Genomic DNA, 22,512 nt, shown 5'->3' with positions numbered 1-22,512 from the left:
AGCTAATGTTAGCTCCTACCCACCTGCGTTTACGGCGCAGAACAGCCAAAGAACCGGTGGAGATGGAAGGTTTGGCAGCGGGCACATTTCCGCATGTTAATGTGGCTGGTCGGCTGTCAGCAAAGCCAACAGAAAATAAAATTAAAGGAATTTACATTGCAAAACATTAAAATTTCTCCACCTCTAAACAGATAGCATTTTAAAATGCAGCCCTAAAGCTCACTGAGTCAGAGGAGTGCCAGACTAAAAGGAGGGCCTCTTTTATTTAACGTCTTTTTTTTTCCCTTAAAAAGTAACAGTTAGCCTTTCCAAAGGAAAATTAACCAAGACTGACATTTCTAATTAAATTGCTGGTTATATGAGAGTTAGAAATGCTGTACATTGACAACATAACACTATATTCACTAAATTTGGGATTAATTACCTACAGAGACAAACTCCAGCTGATGTAAGGTATCATGCTTGTTTGATTTTTGGGTGCTTCAATTTTAATAAATGCCAAATCTTATGTATCGGAGATTTCAGAAGACACAATTATGACTTAAACGTTTACATGACGGCTGTTTATACATCAGGAATTGATGATTATATTAACAGTCAAAGATTCAAATCATCAGTTGGAGACCCTTCAGTCTCATTCCTTCAAGTCAAGCAGTTTTGTTTTGTTTGTTTTTTTTTGTAAGTCAGTTTGTGGTGTACTTCTGGGAACATTTCAGTCCTAAAGCAGATGTAGCTGTAGAGTGAGTGCTCTTTGCTTTCGCATGTGAGCGCACAGGCAGCTGCAGACCCAGACCTTGAGTGAGTCTGAGTGAGTCAGAGGTAGCTGCCCAGAGGAAGAGGTGCTTTGCCTGCTCAGCCTCCAAGATAACATAATCTTCTGCCTTCTCTCTTGATGTGGTGAATTCACAGCTCATAGCAACTTAATACGATACAGTCTCTGGCTTCTGTTTGATATCTAGTGTCAGCAAAAAATGCTGCTGCACATTTGCGATCTGTCTTCAGCATAGTTAGCACGCATTAACTTGGAGGGCTAACTTGACATGTTTACTATATTACATCAACATCGCTGTCACCCTTAACCTCCCACTGTACCCCATTCAAACACTCAAACTATATGAATAAAAGGGTCAGCTGCAGCCCTAGACTGAAGTGAATTCAGAATTCACCTTAAAGTTTTGAGGTAAAAGTTGACACCAGCAATGTTGCTAAAGAAAAAAACATTTTCTGATTGTGAATGAACCCTGGCTTTTTAACACATAGATCAAATCTACCATGAATACAGAATGCATCCTTAAGTCACAGTATTTACCACACAGTCCCTCGGAGCCATATTTCAAGTCAAGTCTAAATCACATCCCAAACCCTGAATATCAAGTTTTCCATTATTTGTAGTCAGGTAACTTCAAATACTCTTTGAAATCTGATCAGCACAGGACCTGCTGCACTCACTCCCTCTGATTTACAGGTTGGAGCACTCACATTGAGCTTTTTATAAACCTCCCATCTGACACCTTAATTCTCACTCATTTTAACTACATTTCTTATGCATTAACGCTTTGGTGAGCATTTTTGCAGTTCCCTGACTATACAGCTAGTACCTGAAACTAATATGCATGCTTCCAGGTGGGAGGCTCTCGTGGTAAATGTCAAAGGTAAGCCATCGTACAAGTCGAGCACTTGAGGGGAGCTTACGGCCTCTCGCTCCAGTCATGCATGCAGTCTATTACAGCAGACCTACAGTATACTGTTACTGTACAGCTTCATGGCTCCATCATGCGTAATGCCTGCTACCAATTTTCCAAACAGAATTTTCACCAGAGTCGGGGGGAAAATGCTGTATGCGGAAATGAGAGAACATAATAGCATATGTCTTTCCAATATCACACCCACGAGAGAAGGTGTTACATGCAGTCTCATGTGTGTTTGGGAATTAAAGGAATCCCTGGCTGATCAGAGCTTATATCTAACAATCTGGGTGTTTTTTACCCTTATGTTGTCAAGGATCATAAAGATAAAGGATCATGCGCATCACAGTCAAAATAAACTGTGAAAATCAAGGGGAAAAACTATATTGTGATTAGCAAAGCATGAATCTTATGCAGGAATTTAATTCATGATTATTTCACAGTACCAAGAATTACGTTATTCCCTTAATAAAAGCTTCATTTAGATCATGAGGTCAACAAGGTATCTGAATCACACACTGAATCAACACAAAGAAATCTCTGAATCACACACTGAATCAACACAAATAAATTTCTGAATCACGACTTAAATAAAATTAAATAATGGCATCACTTGAAATCGCCGACACTGCTCCCACTTCCACTGCCGTTATTCAATGAATATAGTCAAGCCAATTAAACATGATTCATAGTTCTAATGCTTTTCTGGAGGACATGCATCAGACAAGACTGAACATACAAGGCTCTCGGTGCCTTACCCATTCTTGTGTCAGTAAAAGGACAGGAGCCTATGAATGCCTGTATCAAGTGGCAATGTCTCCCATCAACAGATGAAAGATTTATGTTGGAATAAGAGCATATTTGCACAGTCAAAGATGAGTCTGTTCACTGTAAATAGTTGTGATAAAAGTGGGTGAATCATTACGGATAATCTGGCAGAGACAAGGTTTAAAAGAGGAAGTGAACCACAGTGAACTGATGAAGGGAACTCATCAAAGTAAGTAACACCTTGAACCTACCAAGCTGCACCTGTCGTTTGAAAACTGGTGCTGGCAAAGAAACGAACACACAACTCTTTTCAACTGGCACTGTCTCAACTTTGGTATGTATCGGGTCTAAACTGTTATGTACTGCTTCCAGGAAATAGCCACAGCCTCACACTCTGAGATATAAAAAGAAGCTGTCCCCTTATCCTGCTTATTTAGCTCTTACATAGTACTAGATTACAGGAAAACTTCACATCTTAATAGACCATGGGAGCTGCTGGTCTAATGCTGCCTTGATCAGTTCACTTTTTTTGTGTTATTGTGAGACATTGATGTTTTAAAGGGTTAGTTCAGACTCACCAAGCGAGTTAAAATTACCGTTTTTGTCAACTGAGTCTGGCTTTGAAGAGAGTATAATTTAAGTTTCACTTTCAGTACAGTTTTCTATCGAAAAAGGTCGTCTGTTTGAGAAATACTGAGCATACGATGGCATAAATGAGTCTTGTACTATACTGCAAGGCTTGCATTGCACTAGTGTTTGTAAATGGATGTTTTGATATAGATTTATTGCTGTTAAATGTGGTTGACTGTGACTTCAATTTATCAAGAATTTTCTCAGTTTTTTGATTTTCTGATTAATGTGGAGGCATGTGATAAAAACTTTGGGTGCGTTGCAATTCACATGCCTTTTCTTTTTACTTTTAGTAGGTACTGCAACTGCCCTTAAAAAGTATGTACTGTTGCAAGCAGTATGCACACAATCAGGATATACTACTATCTCATAACATTACGCCCTGAACTTTGACCGTCTTGCTTTTATATCCGTTACCTTGGAGATAAACAAACGCGACTTGAGTTCACCAGAGACGGAGATCAAGCCAGAGAGCTCTACTATTGTTACTTTGTGATGTATATAGGTTAACTTAAAAGTTAGAATTGTGCACATTGTAGATTCTAACATATTTGCGACAGTGAAATTACATCTTCAGTTCTTTGTCACTGACATTTTCATAGTCAATGTCAATGCTATATAAATAGAAGCACCTTTAACAGTATTCCAAATTATCCAACACTCCATCATCACTCTGCAAGAAACCAATGCGCCAGGATCTACAACTTCCGTCATGCTAACTGTTGTTGATCGATCAATGGTAATTTGTCATAGATATCACTAATATGAAGTTAAAAAATACAGTTCACTCTTGTCTCCGAGATGTTTGGTAAAAACTACTGTAATAATGTATTATAGTTTATCACACTTGCTTAAAGGTGTACTATGCAGTACTGTTGGTCACTGTAAACACGCTTGCCAGAGAAAGTTAAAAGCTAACCTTAGATTCACTCTTGTTTTTTAGCACTGTGTTGGATGCCTGATGCTTACGGGTGTGGTACCTGGTCACCATGAAGCCCTGACTTCACCTGAACGCTGTGGGGGTACACGGCCATAAACGTCCCGAACACAAAACATAAGGAAATTCAGGCAGAGAGCAGGGTTTCAGCAGATAAATACCCTGCCACGTATTTCTCGTGGAATGATGGTTGAATGAAATTACTTCTGTATGAGTCTATACAATGGTATTTAAGAAAATCCTGCATAGTGTATCTTTAATATTTGAGGCTAGGAGGGAAAAGAGGAGGAGACATACGGTGAGGTTAAAGCCTTGCACTCGTGCTCTGGATTCTTCATGTTAACTGGTGCATGACTCAGTCCTAAACACAACAGCTGGTGGTCTGAAGAGCCCGAGGTAGAGCCCCAGGGTGCGAGATGACCAGCCCACTCATTTACCAGCAGCTTACACAGGGGACAGGAAACAGCGGGGTTCTGGGAGCAGGAGATGAGGCTGGCTTCTTTTCAGATTCTAGCACCCTCCAGGAGCCACAGAACGAGGGCGCGCCAAGAAGCATCACAATGGCAGATGTTTCATTTGACACATGAAGAAATTTGAGGGCCCAAAAGATGTAAACACTGGACACAGGCTCATTAACCCACCCTTTTCAATAACCCCTTCCAAAATGCTCGCACCTTCTCTCCAACAGGCCTTGAATTATCGGAACCATGAAGGCTGGAGATATTCTTTCTCAAGCCTCATCGACATCCTCAGAACGACTTCAAACTGGTCCTCTCCTGACATTAAGGTTATATGAGCTTGTCACATTTGTCATGACAGCGAGGCTCCCCAGAGATGCACTTTGTGTCCCCATTCAAGTCAGTGGTGTGAGCCGAGATATCTTTTCCTGCAAGACTGCTGTGCGCTCTCATCAGCTACAAGGATAGGTGATTTAAATGAACTGTTGGTTCTCCCCCGCTGTTCTCCTTTAGTTCCAGATGAAATCTGATGTCCTTCTGTAGCACTTTGCAAGTCCTACGTCCAGCATGCCTCATTACGAGCCAATTTTATCAAAGAAAAATACAATATGCTGCACCATCATACATGTGAAATACATCCATTTATACAGAGCTGTTATAAGCCGCAGTAACAGTGCACAAATTATTAAAGCAAATTAATTGATTTTTAGCAGTAGCTAAAGAAGCATTTTAATAGTTGTTAATATCTCAGTTCCAAACCTCTTTTGCCTTTTTCTCTCTTATATTGAAGATTGACATTTCTTGCATTTTTGCAGGAATCAATCATCATAAAATCCATTAACATCAGTATAATTTTGGCTCTCACAGATCACTGAGCAAAAGAAGCCAGCGCCTAAACCGGAGTAAAAAGGAAATGAGGCAACACAGGGTGAAGGAACATAGGGCAGACCTCTGACACATAAGGGAGTGTCACTGCTTCCCCCAAGGCATTTCACTGCAAAGCCTATTATTTAATGTTATAATTAAAGCCCGGAAATGTGACCTGGGGTTAAGATCAGCCTTCTACACTTCTGCATTAACATAAAAATAATAACGATCTCCAATTAGTCTCTCCACCTCAAAGCCACAAACGAGATCATACTAAACTGGGTCATGAACTCGTGTAATCGGTATAAATTTCCTAATTTATAACTAGAACAACATGCTTTCCTTGCGTGCCTTGTCCCGGCTAACAACTGCCACTCTTTGAAAACACAATTCACAAGAAGTCTGTATACTTTTCAGGGTGTTGCAAGGTTGGCACTGTGCTCCTCTATTGTCTTGTTACTGGGGGAAACATTATCATCTATTCACTTGAGAGATGCAGTCATGCAGTTGGAACTGTCTTGTTACGCCCACTGCAACATGGTTGTCATGAAATTATTAAACTTGTATGCCAATTTACTGATTGCACTATTTAGGTAAACAATGTACTGTGCTGCCACAGAATATTAAGGTGAAATGTTTTTCCTGTTGTCCTATTTGCAAATGTTACGGTGATCAAGTACGTATGACTTTGAGCTCATTTATTAGACATGAGAGAAGCAGGAGTAACACACAGCTTTACACAGGCAGCTTACTGAGCGCACAAAGCCCTGCTTTTTTCTTTATCACTGAATCTCCTGAGCTGAACCCTCACTGAACCTTCAATATCGCAGGGCAAGAGATAGCACAAAGGCACCCACACAGCATCTGAGCCAAAAGCGTCTCAATCTAGTCACTGAGTATTTCACATTCACATTATATTCCAATTAAGATCCTTGATCCAGTTATGAAAATAGTCTGGGTTAGCTATATAGTTTGCAAATAACTATCCTATTCATACTGACACTTGACACCCATTTACACGCAATACATCATAAACACCATCTCCAGCTCATGCATTCGAATCCAGAGCTCTATCACACACAGTACACAGCTACAGATCCATAAATCCTGGGTGACGGTTCATAGTAACCAGATTTATACCGTCTCTGGCAGTCGAGAAGAATGAAACAGAACTCTCCACTCAGCCAAAAGTTGACTTCACTTTCTAGGTAGGGTGCTGCCCAGATTGGAGAGAAAGTGACATAGCCTTATGCTTCGGGTCGTGGAGTACGAGGCAATGTCAAAGATTTTTCTTTGGTCTAGAGGACAAAATTAATTGATTTTCTCTGGAAAAAGGAAAAGAACTGCTGTTGCAATGAAACTATAGACTGGGACCAGAATCAATTCAGAATTTAATTAATGCACTTACTCGAAAAAGTTTTTTATAGTGTTAGAGGATAAGTCTGAAGACATAATAAGGAATACTTTCAAAAATAAATCACAGGAGAACACCCAAACTCACAATTAGTTACCGCCACTAACTACTGAATGTGTAGCCAAAGCCTGTTAAAACTTATTTGTCATTGCCATAGAGGTCTGCTGTTGTCCAAAAACCTTTAACACAAGCTACGTCTTTGCACTGAATGACATTTCTATTGTGAACATGGGCAGTAGGAATAGGTAACGAAATCCAGTATTAAATTAATTTATTAAGGACCATAGTATTGATAAATTCTAAGGTTACCAGTTCTTTAATTGGTACTTTTAAATGTTTTAAATGTTCATTTACTGTCACGCTGCAGCCTCTTCTCTATTCTCTGTGTTGGGGTTGATCTCCAAACAGACACTAACACCCACACAAAATACACGGACTGAAGTCAGTGAACAGCAGAGCACAGAGGCCAGGGTGGAGACCAAGAGAATATAACATGAAGATAACAGAGATGATGACAACTACACTTGTTACTGTAAGTGCAGTAAAACCTAAGCAAGCAAAAAGCCAAAACTTTATCAATATGTGTTGTTGTTGTTGTTGATGAGTAAGGATAAACATGGACCTTCTCTAACCACTTATTGTCTTTGTCCCATGGACGCTACTGTAGTTCTCTGTCTCAACCTTCCTGTGGACACATTATGAACTGCGTGTAATTGTACTGTTTTTTCCTTAGCTGGCAACGTGGTTATTTTTTTTCTGTATTTTGTATGTCTGTGTTTTTGTCATATTACTGTTAAAAACTGAGGAATACAATATATAAAAAACAGAGGTAAGGCGGTGAATCACCTCAGCAGAAGAAAGAGCACAGAGGACAGGAGGACTGATACTGTATGTTTTCTTAATTCTGTCTAAATTTATTGTATTGACATTTTAGATTTGTTTCCAGTAGGATATTAGTTAGTTTAAATAGTGACTTTGCCGTTGTAAAGACTGCTGTTGCAACACTTAGTTTTATTTAAAATATTCAGTTATCTTGTTCTAAATTCATTCTTTCTGAAAAATATACATTTATAAATAATAAATAAAAAGCCATTATATAGTAATGAAAAAGAACCAATAGGAGAATCTATAGAGAAATGAACCGATAAGGAGTATCGCTTAGAGTAGTAGTGTCAGTAACGATACCCATCCTTAATGGGCACTGTAATTTAATTAAATCAATTCTTCATATGTGGTCCTGATAATGTAAATATTCAACAGGGCAACAAATCCGCCACTGAAAATAGCCCCCGAGAAAAACAGCATATACTGGGAAAGCCCACTCTTTCAGGGTAAATAACATTTCAAAATGAAAGTGTATATTTGTGACCTGTATTTAATGATTTACGTCAGTAGGAGTAAATGGGCTTGTGGCTGAGAGCTGCAGACATGCTGGGGAATTCACAAAGTATTGATTGAATATCACCTGCCTTATTCTTTACTACCCTTTAACGACACCCCCACATGACCTTACATAAAGGTTGACCTTGTTTTTCAATCCCTTTTTTGAATTCTAACCTGTAAGAGAGAGCACCAAGTGTTAAAGTAACCAAATATTCAATTTTCTGCTTCAACAATTCAGCGACAAAGCTATGACTATATTTAGAGTCCTGGATGATGTTCTGGGGCCTTAAAGTTAGCCATTGATGTTCTGCTGTGGCTTTGTTTGTACTAAAAAATGTCTGCATGTTGGAGCATCTGCACTATTGATTTTGATACATCAAAAGCCCCCCGTGGTTTCACAACAGTGAATCCACCACGGAGGCCTTTCAAGGCTAGAGACTGTCTATGTTCCTTCAACACAACAACAGTGTCATTGTCAAGTTTGGAACGCCAATGCCACCACCGTTGTCTGCATTTGTTGACAGCGTCTGATGTTTCCATGACAATTTTGGCACATCATGTTTATCTGTGCTTAATGCTTGTTTACTTCCAGGTCTCGGAGGGGCAGCTTATTTAGCGAATCACCTCAGCCATGTGTACTTGTCTGTGTCTGAAAAACAAAAACAAAAGGTCCCCAGTGTGAAATGTATTTGCGTCCCTGACACCTCGATATGACAGACCCATGTGGGTTTTCCCAAAAGTACAGTGTGGCGCTCATCTCTCTGAGCCTTATCATTGGTGTCAAGCTTGGGACTTCTATTCAGAGACTCCCCTCTAGAGGCAAAAAGTCTCTGTGGGCAAAAAGAAAGACCATAGCGATAAACACAACAGAACGCCTTGGTTCTCTTACATACATATAAATAATGGTAAGGGAAACCACAAACACCCTGTTGGCTAGAGGGTGAAAACAGAAGTGATTAGTGGTGTCTGTGTAGTAAACAGTATGTTTTAAATGGCTTCAGGTCAATCCTAAGGGTCTCCCATACACAGGCATTAATAGGAAGGCCACCCCTGTAATCATTAATACTCAACGACTACTCTCACATGTCAACAATGATGCGACAATGTGACCCCCATCGTCCTCAACATTTCTGCACCACCCTCACCCACTGACAAAGAAATCCAAGGGGACGCACTTTTCCCAGTGGAGCAGTACCACATGTGACTTTTCTTTCTGTCACCTCCTGCGGCAGTTTATTTTTTTCCTCTTTTCCCAATGTATTAACGAGAGAAGCAAAGCCGAATGCTTTTCTTTTTGTAGAAACAAGTATAAAAGGCAGCATGTAGTGATGCTTGTGTGCAACACAAACAGCTAGTCAGATCACTAATCCCCCAAATTCAGATGGATTACATCCTACCTGACTCCCTCCTCGTATCCCTCACAGAGTTACCACTCAAGTCATGATTTTAACACATGGTTAGTCAAGGATGCTCTCCATGCCTATATGCCCGCTTTCACTGAGTAAATTTGTGTATTTTCTTGCTTATTCTCTGTGCTCTCGCTTCTAATCCCTAAACATACAATCGCATCCATCCGTAGACTTTTTGCTGTTATTTTCTGGTTCCTCTCAAGGCTTGAGAGGGGAAAGATCCTTAATCCCACCCTCCATTACTGATTTAGGCCAGCAGTTGATTGAAAACTGGAAAAAGTGCTATAGCAGTCTCCTACGCTAGCCGGAGGCTTTTCACACCACTCAGAAAACACCATACATGGAGCTGAGGAAAGCTGCCAGGAAGCTCGCAGACCATATGCATTTCAGACGTGAATGCCTGCAGAGGGCTGACACATTCTTCAGGTCAGGACAACTGTCAGACGCTCTCATTCGCCAAATCTGACAAAAGGTGGAGAAGCACAGCTGGATGATTCACACTGAAGCTCATTTAAATGTTCCATGCATACAATCTGTCTCGCCCAATGAAAAACAAAACACTTTTGTCATTTCCTACCACAATAGAGGTGCAAGGCAAAGAAAAAAAAATGTAAAAGTGAGGCTAAACTGCTGCACATACACACACTCCTTCTCTCTCACACACACACGTATACATACACACACACACACACACACACACACACACACACAGAGCCTAATCTCCCTCACATCTCATTAACTGTTCTCTCTGAAGATGTATACAGGCTGGCAAGAGACTTATTTCCAATTTGGCAGAGCCAAGAGCATCTTAATGGGCTTTGGAAAAAAATGCCCTACAGAATTTTTATATGGATATTTGCTGGGCTAGGGCTTTTAGAGTGGTATTCCCACACTTTCACTAAAGGTCTCATGTCATTCCATTATTTAGTGATTAGGCATCTGGCTGCGGACGCATCTTAAATGACCGCGAAATTTATTTTGCATACCTGCCCTGCATGTCAAATATATTCAAAATAGATCAGTGTAACAGACTATTGATTACATTTTTTGTGACAATATGCAGAAATGTGACACCTGAAGATTAACTGTAGACTGCTGCCGCATGTCCCGTGCTTGTTTAAAAATCACTGACAGAAATGATGAGATAGACGTGTTTCGTGATTTGCTAAATAGCTCCAAATCTGAAATGCTGATTCTTGTAATGAAATCTTGAGGGATCACAACAATAAACTGTACTTACAGCTTTAATTATACATAAATTGTATCATCTTCTTGTTTACTTGCAATCTTAACCAATTAAATCTGAGGCATGTGTCTAATACAGAATAACATAGGCTTAAACTGGCTTTAAAAATTCACAGATTTTGTTGTCTTTAAGAAATTATCAAGCACATCTCAGGCAGCCTCCTAAGAATCTTACATTTAGATGTTAATAAAAGCTGTAAGATGGTTTATTTTAAGAGCTGCCGTGATGTCTGTGTCGAGAAAACTCAAATGTTGACAATATTAACTGCGCCGTATACTGCAGGTTCACAAGGGTCCTAACATCCACTTAAGTACAAACAGCACAGATTTCTGATATGTGGGTTGTGTTTAAGGGAATTGGGGAAGTGCATGCATCTCGCAACCTGCGAAGCACAGATCACAGTGATAAGCAGAGAGTGTTGCGGCTTCAGGAAATTCACAAGAGGAAAAAATTACGCTGGATGCTGTAACAGCTAATAACTGTTCTGTTAAAGAGAAATCAAATAATATTCTTTAAAGTTGCTACCAATGAACCCCAAAGGTAATTGTTATTCTTGACAAAGGAAACATAAGACTCAGGAACTGCATTAATAGCAACTGCAGCACATCAAGTGATTTTGTTTCAAAGCCGAAGCAAAGAGCTGAGTCCACCCATGAGAATCCCGAGCGCTCCGTGTAAGTAGATGTTGATATTAGCAGCAAAGCCTCGGAGCAAGCGCTCCCTGGCAGGGCCTGACTGAAGCATTCAGGAGCCGTTGTGTTTATGAACAAAGGGCTGACAATCAAGCGGCATTGTGTGCATGACACTATAACTAACGTCTGACACATGCACACAGGGGTGATCTTAACAGGCAAGCTCTGTTGTTGGCTGACTGCTGTGTAAAACACCAGGCATGCAATGGTACATTGACATGAGAGCAGAGGAATCTGAGGCTCGACCTGGTGGAGTTTAATGAAGCTATCCAACAGCCAGTTATAGGCATTTTTCAGTCGTGAGTTTCAGAACCACCACTCTGTCCTACCCCCCCCTCGCTCTTTGCGAAGAATGCTGGCACTCTTCCGAGAGACCTCTAACTGCATGAAAACTAGTCTAAAGCCAGTAAGATATTTCTCACTGGCCTCTTCCTCCCACCACTCCCGTACTGTAAGTCAGCCGAGGCACTCAAGAGTCCTTAGGCAAAAAGAGAAAGTAGCACTCTCTAATCAATGAGGTGGGCAGTATGGTTGACCTCTAACCGAGTCAGCTAACTCTGCCAATGACATTATGTCTGCATCTAACAGTAATTTCACTCCCAGAATACAAGTATGCATGACAATTTTGCCAAGCACAGCAGTGAGTATGACAGAAGTGTTATACTGCTGAGCATGCATTACATCTCTTCATGGTGAATACACATACGTAGATCTGACCGTCTCGGAGGCAGCGGGAGACTGTACACCGAATGCTTCTGCTTCTTTGCCAGTGAAACATTTGTAATTGTGAGAGGTTATTATTAGCCCAGCCACTTTGTCACCGAAGAAAGAAAAAAAGCATTGGATATCGCCCATTGAGTGGAAAGCTTAGCAGAAATATCTTCGCACAACAACTTTACGGATTTAGATAAAAAGAGAGCAAAAGCCACAGAGAATGACCTCGCCTCCCGGTGTAATCTTTGAAACATCATTTTGGGGTTTCTGCTCTGATGGTTTACCAGGTTCTTTATGTTCTGTGTAAGTTTTATGACTTTGGGGCTCAGGAGACCCAGTCAAACATTGCTGTCATATTTCAATAATGGACGGCCTGCAGAATTTACACAGTAGCTGTGTTAATGTGCTAATTCAAAAGGGTCTGACCAAAATACAAAGACAGAAACTCTTTCTCACAAAAATAAAAAGGTAGATTTATATCTTTATTTTATCTTAATTTATGAATTTATTTAATTTGAAGTGTATGTTTGACTAAAGTTAAGTGTGGATTCAATGATTAGCCTTTTGTATTTCCACATGCAAAAACTAACATCTGTGTAAACACATCTGTGTTTGTCACCTCTTAAATAATGTATCTCAGCTTGTCAGTGGCTGTCAAAATAATTAGCTTATGCAAATGGAGGCTCACCACCTGAGTTAGCCTCAGCAGAGGTATTAAACCTGTGTGTTTAGTATCTAGAGGAAAAGCAGTGGCATGACACGGCAAATGATGGAGGGATGAGGCGCTAACGCTGCACATGCAGCTTTTCACACGTTTGTATTAGCATAGCTAATTAGGCATAATTGAGTGCTTTCTACTATCCCATCTCTTGAGGCCTATATCTAACTTGTGTTGTATTCATGCAAAGGTTATTTGGAGACAACAAAATCCAATTACACACAGTGTACACACTGTGCATGAATTGTAATTAGGGTTTGATCAGAGCTCCAAAAAAACATCTTGATCTAAGATGTGGCCAGCGGACCTCTGTCTCTGACTTTGATTTGCTGGAGTTCCAAGTGGATGAGAAATGTTACACGTCATAGGAGAATAAATATTAAGAGCTCTTAATAAGCCAATAAAAGTGTGATCTGCATTCTTGGTGTGGTGAGTGGAACCTGTCCAGTGCTCTGTGGTCAAATACTGAAGAACTACATTCACTTCTATAATAACTGTTCAACAAACTAGAAACAGCTGCACAAGATAAGTCAAGTCCAAGATTCTGTCTCAGGGCACATTAAAATAATCACAAGTGACTGAATGAATAAACCGAACACAAACCAGATAATCCAAAATTGTGAAATGAACCATTTTTCACTACTTGATATGCCGTGCAGATGCCTGACTGAATCTGTGCACAAAAGAATTCCTGCATTGCTCAATCATATTTGGAACTAGCTCACATACTTGGATCCTCTGTAGGAAAAAAAAAACAAAAAAAACCTGTCTTCAATCAAAAACCATCACTTTACAACGCTGATGACAAAAAGGAAAAGAGGGCAGCATCAGAAGCCAGCTTGTCTGTCTATCAGAAACAAATAATGAAATGAAAATAACAGAGCGGCAACGCTGCATTACTACTTTTAAAAGCGTATCATGTAAGTGTTTAAGAAAAAAGACTCTGCTGTCTGCACATTAATTATTCTAACCACAGTGTCTGGTCTTTTTTATTTGAGGAGTCGGCTAAAATGTCTCCTTTTGAGTTGATGCTGAATATATGTTGCTACCGGAGCAGAGTGAGTGTGGGAACTTTTCCTTTTACATATTTTACTACAGCTCCTGATGTGGATTTTTCCCTCTGTATTTCCTGAACATACAAACTATCTTTGTCTGCATTATAGCGACTCATTATCTGGCACATTTTGACAAAGGTCCGACTATTAAACAGGGGCACAGACTTGAAAATTTGCCACATGGACAAAATTAGATGTATTTGTAATGCTTGTGAGGATCCCTCTTGCACAGACTTACACATACATGTTTAGTCAGGAACAAAACTATCAAATTCCCATCCAGCCAAAACCCCTGTTAAAAGCAAATAAGGCGGCTCTATGATCATTACTGCCTGACACTGCCAATTACCAATACAGTATCTCTATTTTGTCTGTAAGAGGCAAAAGAGGGATTAACTTCAGGCCTCTCTGCTTCCCCTCTTCCCTCTCATGAAGCTGACTATGTTTACTGACTAATCTCCTTTCCTGCTTTGACCATAAATGTGATTACCACCACACAAGAGATAATAAAACCCCATATCTCTGCTGTACCAAAGAGCATGAATTAAAACCTAAGCTGTAGCCTTGAGGAATATCGAAAAGAAGGAGAAGAAGGAGAAAAAAAAAGAAACCCTCAGCAAAAAAGGACTGTTTCGTGCTGAGTGCATACAGCCCCCTACTGGTAAACAGCATTCACTATTTAGCCAAGTACAATACAACAAGCTCTGATCTTCTGTTGAATGCGAGCAACAGGTATGCAGCCACTTTGAAAACATATCTCCCGGTGTTCGGCTGATGCAAAGTCAATCTCTCGCCGTCTCCTTTAAAGCAGCTTTATTTAGGAATGATGTCAAATTTGGGGGACTCCACGTAAAAGGCATACTGGCGTCTCACATGTGAGTCTTGGGCTGTTAGTTGTGGTGTTGAATGGGTTATCTATCAATTTATAACCTGAGGGTGAAGTCACCTCTTTGGGGAAACGGACAAACTGTATTGGTTTCGAACGCCACAACAGGTGAAAGGTGAAAGGGGTTTTCCAGTGTGCTTTATTAATTTCAATTTAGCATTTAAACTACAGAAATCAGACACTAAAACAAACACTTTAACTACACAGAGATGGATACATGGATGCTTGATGAGCAGCATGACAGGTGGATCATTTTAGCTGTAGTCTGGATTATAAATCCAGTGTTTAGTGTCTACTTATTGGAGGATAATAAACAAAATGCAGGAGGCAATGTGGACATGGAGAGGCTGATACTGACCTTTACAGAGCCAAACACTCACATAGTTCCACTCTGCTGCAATGACATGTCTCTGATTTAGCTGAATACTTGCAATAACCGCAACAAACTGCATTCAGATTTAATTCAGACAAATGTATGTGTATCATGAAGCAAACGCAGACTCATACTTTTGACATTACTCTGTTTGGAGCCTCTGATAAAAGGGGATGACCGGATGTCAGCAAGAGGGCGAGTTAAATGCTCAAAGGTTTGATGGAGATCACATAGTTGAGGGTTGTGTGTGGTGATCCTCATCAAATTGTTTAATTCAAGGGGGGGGGGGTAACAAGACATGGCACGTGGTGAAGGAGGGGAGGGCGAAACGCACTGATGATTTGTCAATCTCGCCTACCTGATATTTCCTGATGAGGCACATTGACGAGGCTGAATCCTTTAGCGTTATAAGCTTGCCTAGCCTCGCTACAGCTCCGCGCTTTGCTTTCACCAGCAGATGACAGGGACAGCAGCACCGACAGAGTACATAAGGCGACTTGCAGTCTCCACATCGCATACATCAGTGAAATCCTTGATAGTGTTTCACAGGGAAATACGAGCTCCGTCAGAGAAATAAAAAACAAATAAAAAAAGAAGGGCTTGATTGAAATATTTCTCCAGTGAGCAGGATGTCAGATGTTCATCAAAACATCCAGAAATAAAAATCACTCCTCACTTTAGATACTGGTACGTCCACCTCATTGCAAAAAAGCTGCGTCTCTTCCCCTTTCGTAAAAAAAAAAAAAAAAAAGAAAAGATTCACCCCGGCGAGTCCGATTGCTCCCAGCTTGAACAAATCCGTTTGGAGAAGACAGTTGCTACCTGGTGCTCTCTGTGCAAACAACTTCTCCCGCACACACAGCAGCCCCTGTGTTCGTGTCGGCGTGAGGAAAGCCAAATGCAACGGAGACACACGCTGCACAGCGAGCGGAGCGCGCAAGGGCAGGGCAAAACATGGAGTGGAGTGGCTGCGACTTCAGCTGCTCGCATCCAGGGGCGCGTACTGTCCTCTGCCTTTATGCATCCCTGCTAATGCGCACCACGGCACGTTAGTGTGCCGACACATGTTGGCGGAGGCGCGGGGACCTGCAGGTAGTGTAGGCGGAGTAAACCTACACATCGACCACAGTATTTTGTTTTGTTCTAGTCCACAAACTCACAGGACCCCTGCTGACTGCTCGGTGTCTTATGAGGATAATAACCTATGGAAGTCACATGAGAAAGGCCGTGAAACTGACCAAGAGGACCCAGAGGCTCTTTGGAAATGAAAACAACACACTATGATCTGTTTTATAAATTATGTACTAATTGGTCTAATTTTATTTTTTCACTTATTTTGTCATTATAGCTCAGATCCTGATAGTGTTTACTTGGGCTGTTTGTGCCTAGTGTTACCCATAATTAACACTGCACATATTTCCACATATTTATTTTCTTCTGCACATATCTGTACATATTTCATGTTTTTATTTCTTATACAATGTAACTATTTTTCAAATTTTATAGTTTTTCAAATATTTTTGTGTCTAGGTTTTTATTTTATTCTAATATCGTTATCTCCCCTGTTTTATGAATAATGATAATGCCTTCCATTTTTTATTTGTTTTTATTATCAATCAATCAAAAAAAACTATTTATATAGCACTTTTCTTACTTACAGATTGCAACACCAAGAGCTCCGCACAAAAAAACAATACAAACAATAATAAATAAGATAAAATATCATATAAGATAATATATAAAGAAAAGACTGTAATGGTAAAGACGAACTGAGGAAACGCTATCATAAGTTGGGAAACACCAGAGGCAGGATAAAAACTCCAAATAGAAAACAATTTTAGATCAGTCAAGAAATAAATAAGTTAAAATAAATAAGTTAAAATAAAGAAATAAGTGTCCTGCTTGTTTTTATATATGTAATACTTTATTATCTTATGTCATATTTAATGTAAGTCATGTATGATGTATGTTAAGCACACTGAGTTTATGCTTGTCATATGAAATTTGCTATTAAATAAAGTTGACTTGAATATGTACATATTGTGATATATATCGAAGCACAATGCACATTTTTTTTTTCTGTTTTCTCATGATTACTCTATGCCTATATACAGTGTAAGAGCAACTGTGTCTCCTAATTTTCAACCCCCAGGGATCAATAGAGTACTCTTAATCTGAATTCAAAGAATGTGCAAAACCCCCAGTGCTTCAGTGGGACAGAGGTGTTTGTGGTCTTGTATTTACGAGGATGATTTCACCTTATTTAACTCCACCGGCCACAAATAATGCATCACCCACTGTATGTCAGCACGTAGCTGTCTCTTCATCCTATAACATCAAAGTGTGTCATGATTAAAACATGTTTCTTGAAACAAAGAGAGAACTTTGTTAGAAGAAGAAGAAGAAGAAGGAGGAGAAGAAGTTGTCTTGTTATAATGAAGAAAATCTAACGAGAAAAGCATCTCGTTATAACGTTAGAGGTTTTCTCTTGAGGGTAAGAAAGTAGACTGCATCTCATAATATCCTTTACAAACACTCCCGTGGTGTTGGGAGCTACAGCTGGCTTGTTAAAATCAACTTTAAAATGCACCGTAAAAGTACAATTAGCCGTGATCCAGGGTTGTGTGAAACGTTAAGGGGAAGAATGGTAAAGAATGGATGAAAATCTGAGGAAAAGTCAATACGTCATTATGAATTTTTGCATTTGCTGAGCAACATGAGATTGTCAGCTGTTCAGCTTGTGGATACTGTAATGGATGCTGTGACCAAGTGATTCAAAATGCTTGATTCCTTCAGGATCCATAGAAAGACAGAACTGTTTTAGTGAAAAAGACTCATTCTTAGTATCTCATTTTAAGTATTTTGACACTTTCACCTTATGACATAGCAGACAGCAGAGAAAGAGAGAGATAGGAAATGACACGGAACAAAGATGCCCTAAAGATGTTATGCGTGGTAAGCATCTGAGACCCCTGGGCCATCAGAGCACCCCCAATATAACTACAAAATGTATGGCATCATAAATACTTTAGTCTTCAGTCAGAGTTAGATCTAACAGTTTCTAAGTAGTCAAACCGTGTACATGAATTGTCAGCAGCAAGTGTATTATTCAAGAAATGTGAGTTCAGCTCCCCACGGTTTCTTCACCCACACTGTTTCTGAGTCCTTTGTTCTTCCCCAGCACTTAAAAATGAATCAAGTGCTCAACAGAAACATTTACAACAATAAGCCACACAATTAGTGCAACTCAGTCAATGTCAGTATCTTTACACAACAAAATAATCCAGAGTGAGCCTTCTGATCGTGAAGAAACCAGCTTTGTTGGATCTGTGGATACTGAAGTGAGCATACATGTCACACTAGCCTTTTGTCTACCATCGAGCAATATGGAGCAAAATCAAATATCACGATATTTATCGCCAACTACCTCAATATCAATATTGTGATGATATTGTAGGGTACACTATAGGTGCTTTCACAACATATTTACACACTGAGATTTAGCTCAATAATCTGTAATGTGAATATAATGACTAAGTGGTTGAAAGCAAATAATAGCGCAGCTAAAACTTTCTCGTAAATTAAAATAAATTACATGACTTTACTGTAATGCAGCCTTTAAAAACAGGAAAAGACACTTACAATATTACGCTATTCAAAATCTTAGATGATATATAGTCTCATATCACAATATCAGTACCGTAACACTTAATAAAAAGCCTAGTCCCAATTAAACGCCCATGCCCTTTTACTGGCCTGGTGTCGTGACACATTTTGACAAATAAAGGCCTGTCTCAATTAGAGGCCTGGTCTGGCTGCTAAGCAGTTCATTTTTTAAGAAGTTCTTCAGATGTATAAAACCGGGTTGTTTGCGACCCACTTGTGCTAGTTAGCTGCTTAGATTGTGCATACAAATATCAATTTTCAAACTTCTGTCTACATGGAGATGCTACGCCTCGTTAGCTTGGTTCATTTCATTTTACTAAAACCATGACCACCAAAGAAGACCATAATTCATTCAGATTTATCAGCATGACCAAAAAACAAGTGATAACTCTCTTCCTCTTTAGCTGTCATAAAGTCAAAATATATGTCCATTCCTCAATTACTCTGTAAGTTATTTATATTTCTTTAGTCCGTAAGGGTCCACCAATCAAAAGAATAGTAGTAGAATAAAAGTGTTTTTCATAAAAATGCATCCAAGTTCTGAATTTTGTAGTAACAGGATAATTTGGTATTGTGTCAGTAGGCCAGGTGCCATAATAAAGTGCCATAACTATAGTAATTTTTATACGAGTACTATTCATACTGGTTTCCTGTCTACTGCTGAGCACCAGTTACAAGTCTGTTGAGTTAAGTGATTTAAGAAAATAATAACCCAGGCTACTAAATGAAGGTTTACAGTATATCAATATATTGCCCAGCCCTTGTTCAGTCCAATGACACTGCACTGCACTTAGTCTTAAAACAGCCTGTGAATGAATGTAATGAATAAATATGTAGTAATAAAAAAAATGGAAACCATGTATATGATGTTTCAGTTCATAATCTGGTTACGTGATATTAACAGAATAACATGATGCAATATTTTCAGCCCTTTCGTGCATGGTGTCCACTACAGTGGGCAGATATTTGGAAGCCATTTTGAACACATTGGTTCCTGAACGATTTAAGCTGTAGTACTGTGTCCCAACCACCAGACAGTAGACCCTCAAAGAGTTGTCAGCAATTCTGTTTGATTATCTCTGTCATTTTGAGTGACTGCAGTGTCCGAAATTAACTGTTTTACTCACTGGCCAAGAGGACTGGTAGGTGAAAAAATCCATCAGCCAAGTATATTTTTTACCAGCCAAAATAATAAACTGTCTCTTTGTGTCTTGTGTATATTTGTTATAGAACATTTCACTGAGATAATAAGGTGTTATGTTGAATACAAACTTAAGGTAGAGGCTGGAGTGAAATTTTAAGCGAAATTATTTTAATACAGCAGTGGCGACCGATCTTTTCACTCAAGCAACCCCTTTATCTATCACTGAGAAGCTGACATATTCTATGGAACTTTGATAGTATATTCAATACATAGCATATACAGTACAGAACAACTGAGCGCAGTAGAAGCAGAAATTTGTGTGAAACGAGCAACTTGGATCAATTTTGAGTAGCTTATTTCCTGTGAATACTGCATCAGAGATGAGTTTCCTGATATTTTAGTAACTTCTGATACAATTTTGTATATCTTATGTAGGCTATTTTTTTAAAATTTTAACAACTAGACTATACACACTTAATGGCTTCTTTTTTTGACAAATTCAGTGTTTTCTTCTCCATGACTCTTGGCCATTGTCATATTAGTTCTGTGGTTGTTCTAACTGTGTACTCTTCTAATGAAGGATGCGGCTGTTCAGCAGAGAGGAAAGGCTGTGGTTAACTGTGTTCAGGTCTTCACCATGCCTCCTCCTGTGAGACCATTTTTTTTTTACATTTATTTCTTAAATAATAATGCAAACTTTAAAAATAGCACATTTCTTTAGTTTTCTTCACAGAACTGAATGAAATGTATATCTATTAAAAGCTTTGATGACCCCTAGTGGAGGTCGGGACCCCCAGGTTGGAAACTAGTGTATTCAACAACTAATCACCACAGCTTTAGCATGTGAATGAGTGATGGAGTTTATATGTGTATTGTCAAGTGTAAGAACAGAGGGAGTGAAGCTGTAACATGGTGCTCATCATGTGGGAGACAGAGTTTGCCATCTTGTTTCAGACCACTACAACTCACACAGCTGACTCTACGTTAGCATTGCGGTAGCTAGCAGCAGGCCAATGGCAAGTGATATTTCAACGGTTTAACTGATGTCTCATACCACCAACAGTGCAGCAAAACTAGGCGTGCTCAAGATGATCACACCATTTAGTGGAGGAATAACACACGTAGTGTGCTGTGCCTGCTTGTGTGTGTTTATGTGTCAAATCTGACACCGACAGGAGAAAAGCAGCAGAGGAGCACAACTATAAATGAAACCAACACACAGTCGAGACTCTCAGCATAAATGGACAAAATTTCAAAACTTCTTCATGACTTTTGGAGTACTCAGTATAAATCTTTCATAACGAGGAAGAAAATAAAAAGACGTAGGTCTGACATGGTAAACAAAATGCCACCCACTGATGTGTTGATATTGGTGCTACTTACATCAACAGATACAAAAGAAAACATTTACAGTTATGTTAAAATGCATGGAAGATTATCAACCCGGAGGATAACGGTAACAATTTAATTACACACAACAAAATTCCATGACTTTTCCAAATTTTTGAAGGACTTAACTCATTCCATAATTTTTACAAGCCTGGAAAACAAGTTTGTGGAATTCCATGACAGGTTTTCCATGACTTTGGGAACCCTATAAATCCCTTTTTTCTCAGAAAAACAGGCAGACAAAAAATCTGTTTCAACTAAATAACATGTTAGATTTTTTATATATATATATACAGATCTTAATATTTTTCCTGTACATTTCTCTCTGTAACTGAAAATTCTGCAGCTCAACGCCATGTATCAACGGTGTAAAAATGATTCAGTGGAACTCAATATAGATTTTGGGGGGGGGATTGTTGTTACTTAAAGGGCCAGTGTGTAATATTTGGCATGGTTTATTGTCAAATCTAAATCTGAATCTGAATATTCTACCCATTAATATGTTTATATAAGTGTATAATTGCTATAAAATAAAATTTGTTTGGTTTTCGTAGCCTTACAATTATGCTTTATATATATATATATATATATATATATATATATATACACGTATATATATATATATATATATATATATATAGCAAGAGCCTTGCTTTAAAGAGGTCGCCATTTTGCGCCGCCATGTATGTACGGCAGCCCGAGTGGACAATCCAGCCAGCCAGAGAACGCGTATCGCGTGTATAAATGAACCAACGAAGACAGCGGAAGGAAGGAAGAAGGAGGAGGTAACAGCAGAGAGTGTTAGTAGTTCGTCGATGGAGAGTAGTGAAAAGTTTTTTTAGTTATAAATTTTGCGAATGGACCACACTTACCATGCAACAGGAGAGAATGAACCTGAATTGTCATCTGCGAGGAAAAGAAGACGCAACTTCACTCCTTGTGATGCACTCTCTGCGGCGCTTTTCCTCCTGATGATACATCTCCCCAACAATGGTAGCACCAAATCCCATTCTGTGCAGCAAAATGGGAGCGGAGGATTCAGCCTCTCTTCTCACCCGCTCAGCATCCAACACATAGA

At 39.4% G+C, this 22,512-nt stretch overlaps 1 protein-coding gene across 1 annotated transcript in view; it reads right to left on the bottom strand.

Annotated features, from left to right (window-relative positions):
• Positions 1 to 16,275, bottom strand: part of LOC125903215 (glypican-6-like) — a 235,236-nt gene extending 218,961 nt beyond the window's left edge. The window contains exon 1 of the mRNA XM_049599991.1: positions 15,594 to 16,275. Within this exon, the coding sequence (XP_049455948.1) occupies positions 15,594 to 15,756 (163 nt within the window). The 5' untranslated portion in view covers positions 15,757 to 16,275. The remainder of the gene's footprint in view (positions 1 to 15,593) is intronic.
• Between the last annotated feature and the right edge of the window lie 6,237 nt (positions 16,276 to 22,512).

This window comes from Epinephelus fuscoguttatus, linkage group LG2 (assembly GCF_011397635.1).
Source record: "Epinephelus fuscoguttatus linkage group LG2, E.fuscoguttatus.final_Chr_v1".
In the NCBI taxonomy this organism is placed as follows: Eukaryota; Metazoa; Chordata; class Actinopteri; order Perciformes; family Serranidae; genus Epinephelus; species Epinephelus fuscoguttatus.
The sequence above is the reverse complement of the archived record's forward strand: the minus strand, read 5'-3'. Positions and strand labels throughout refer to the sequence as shown.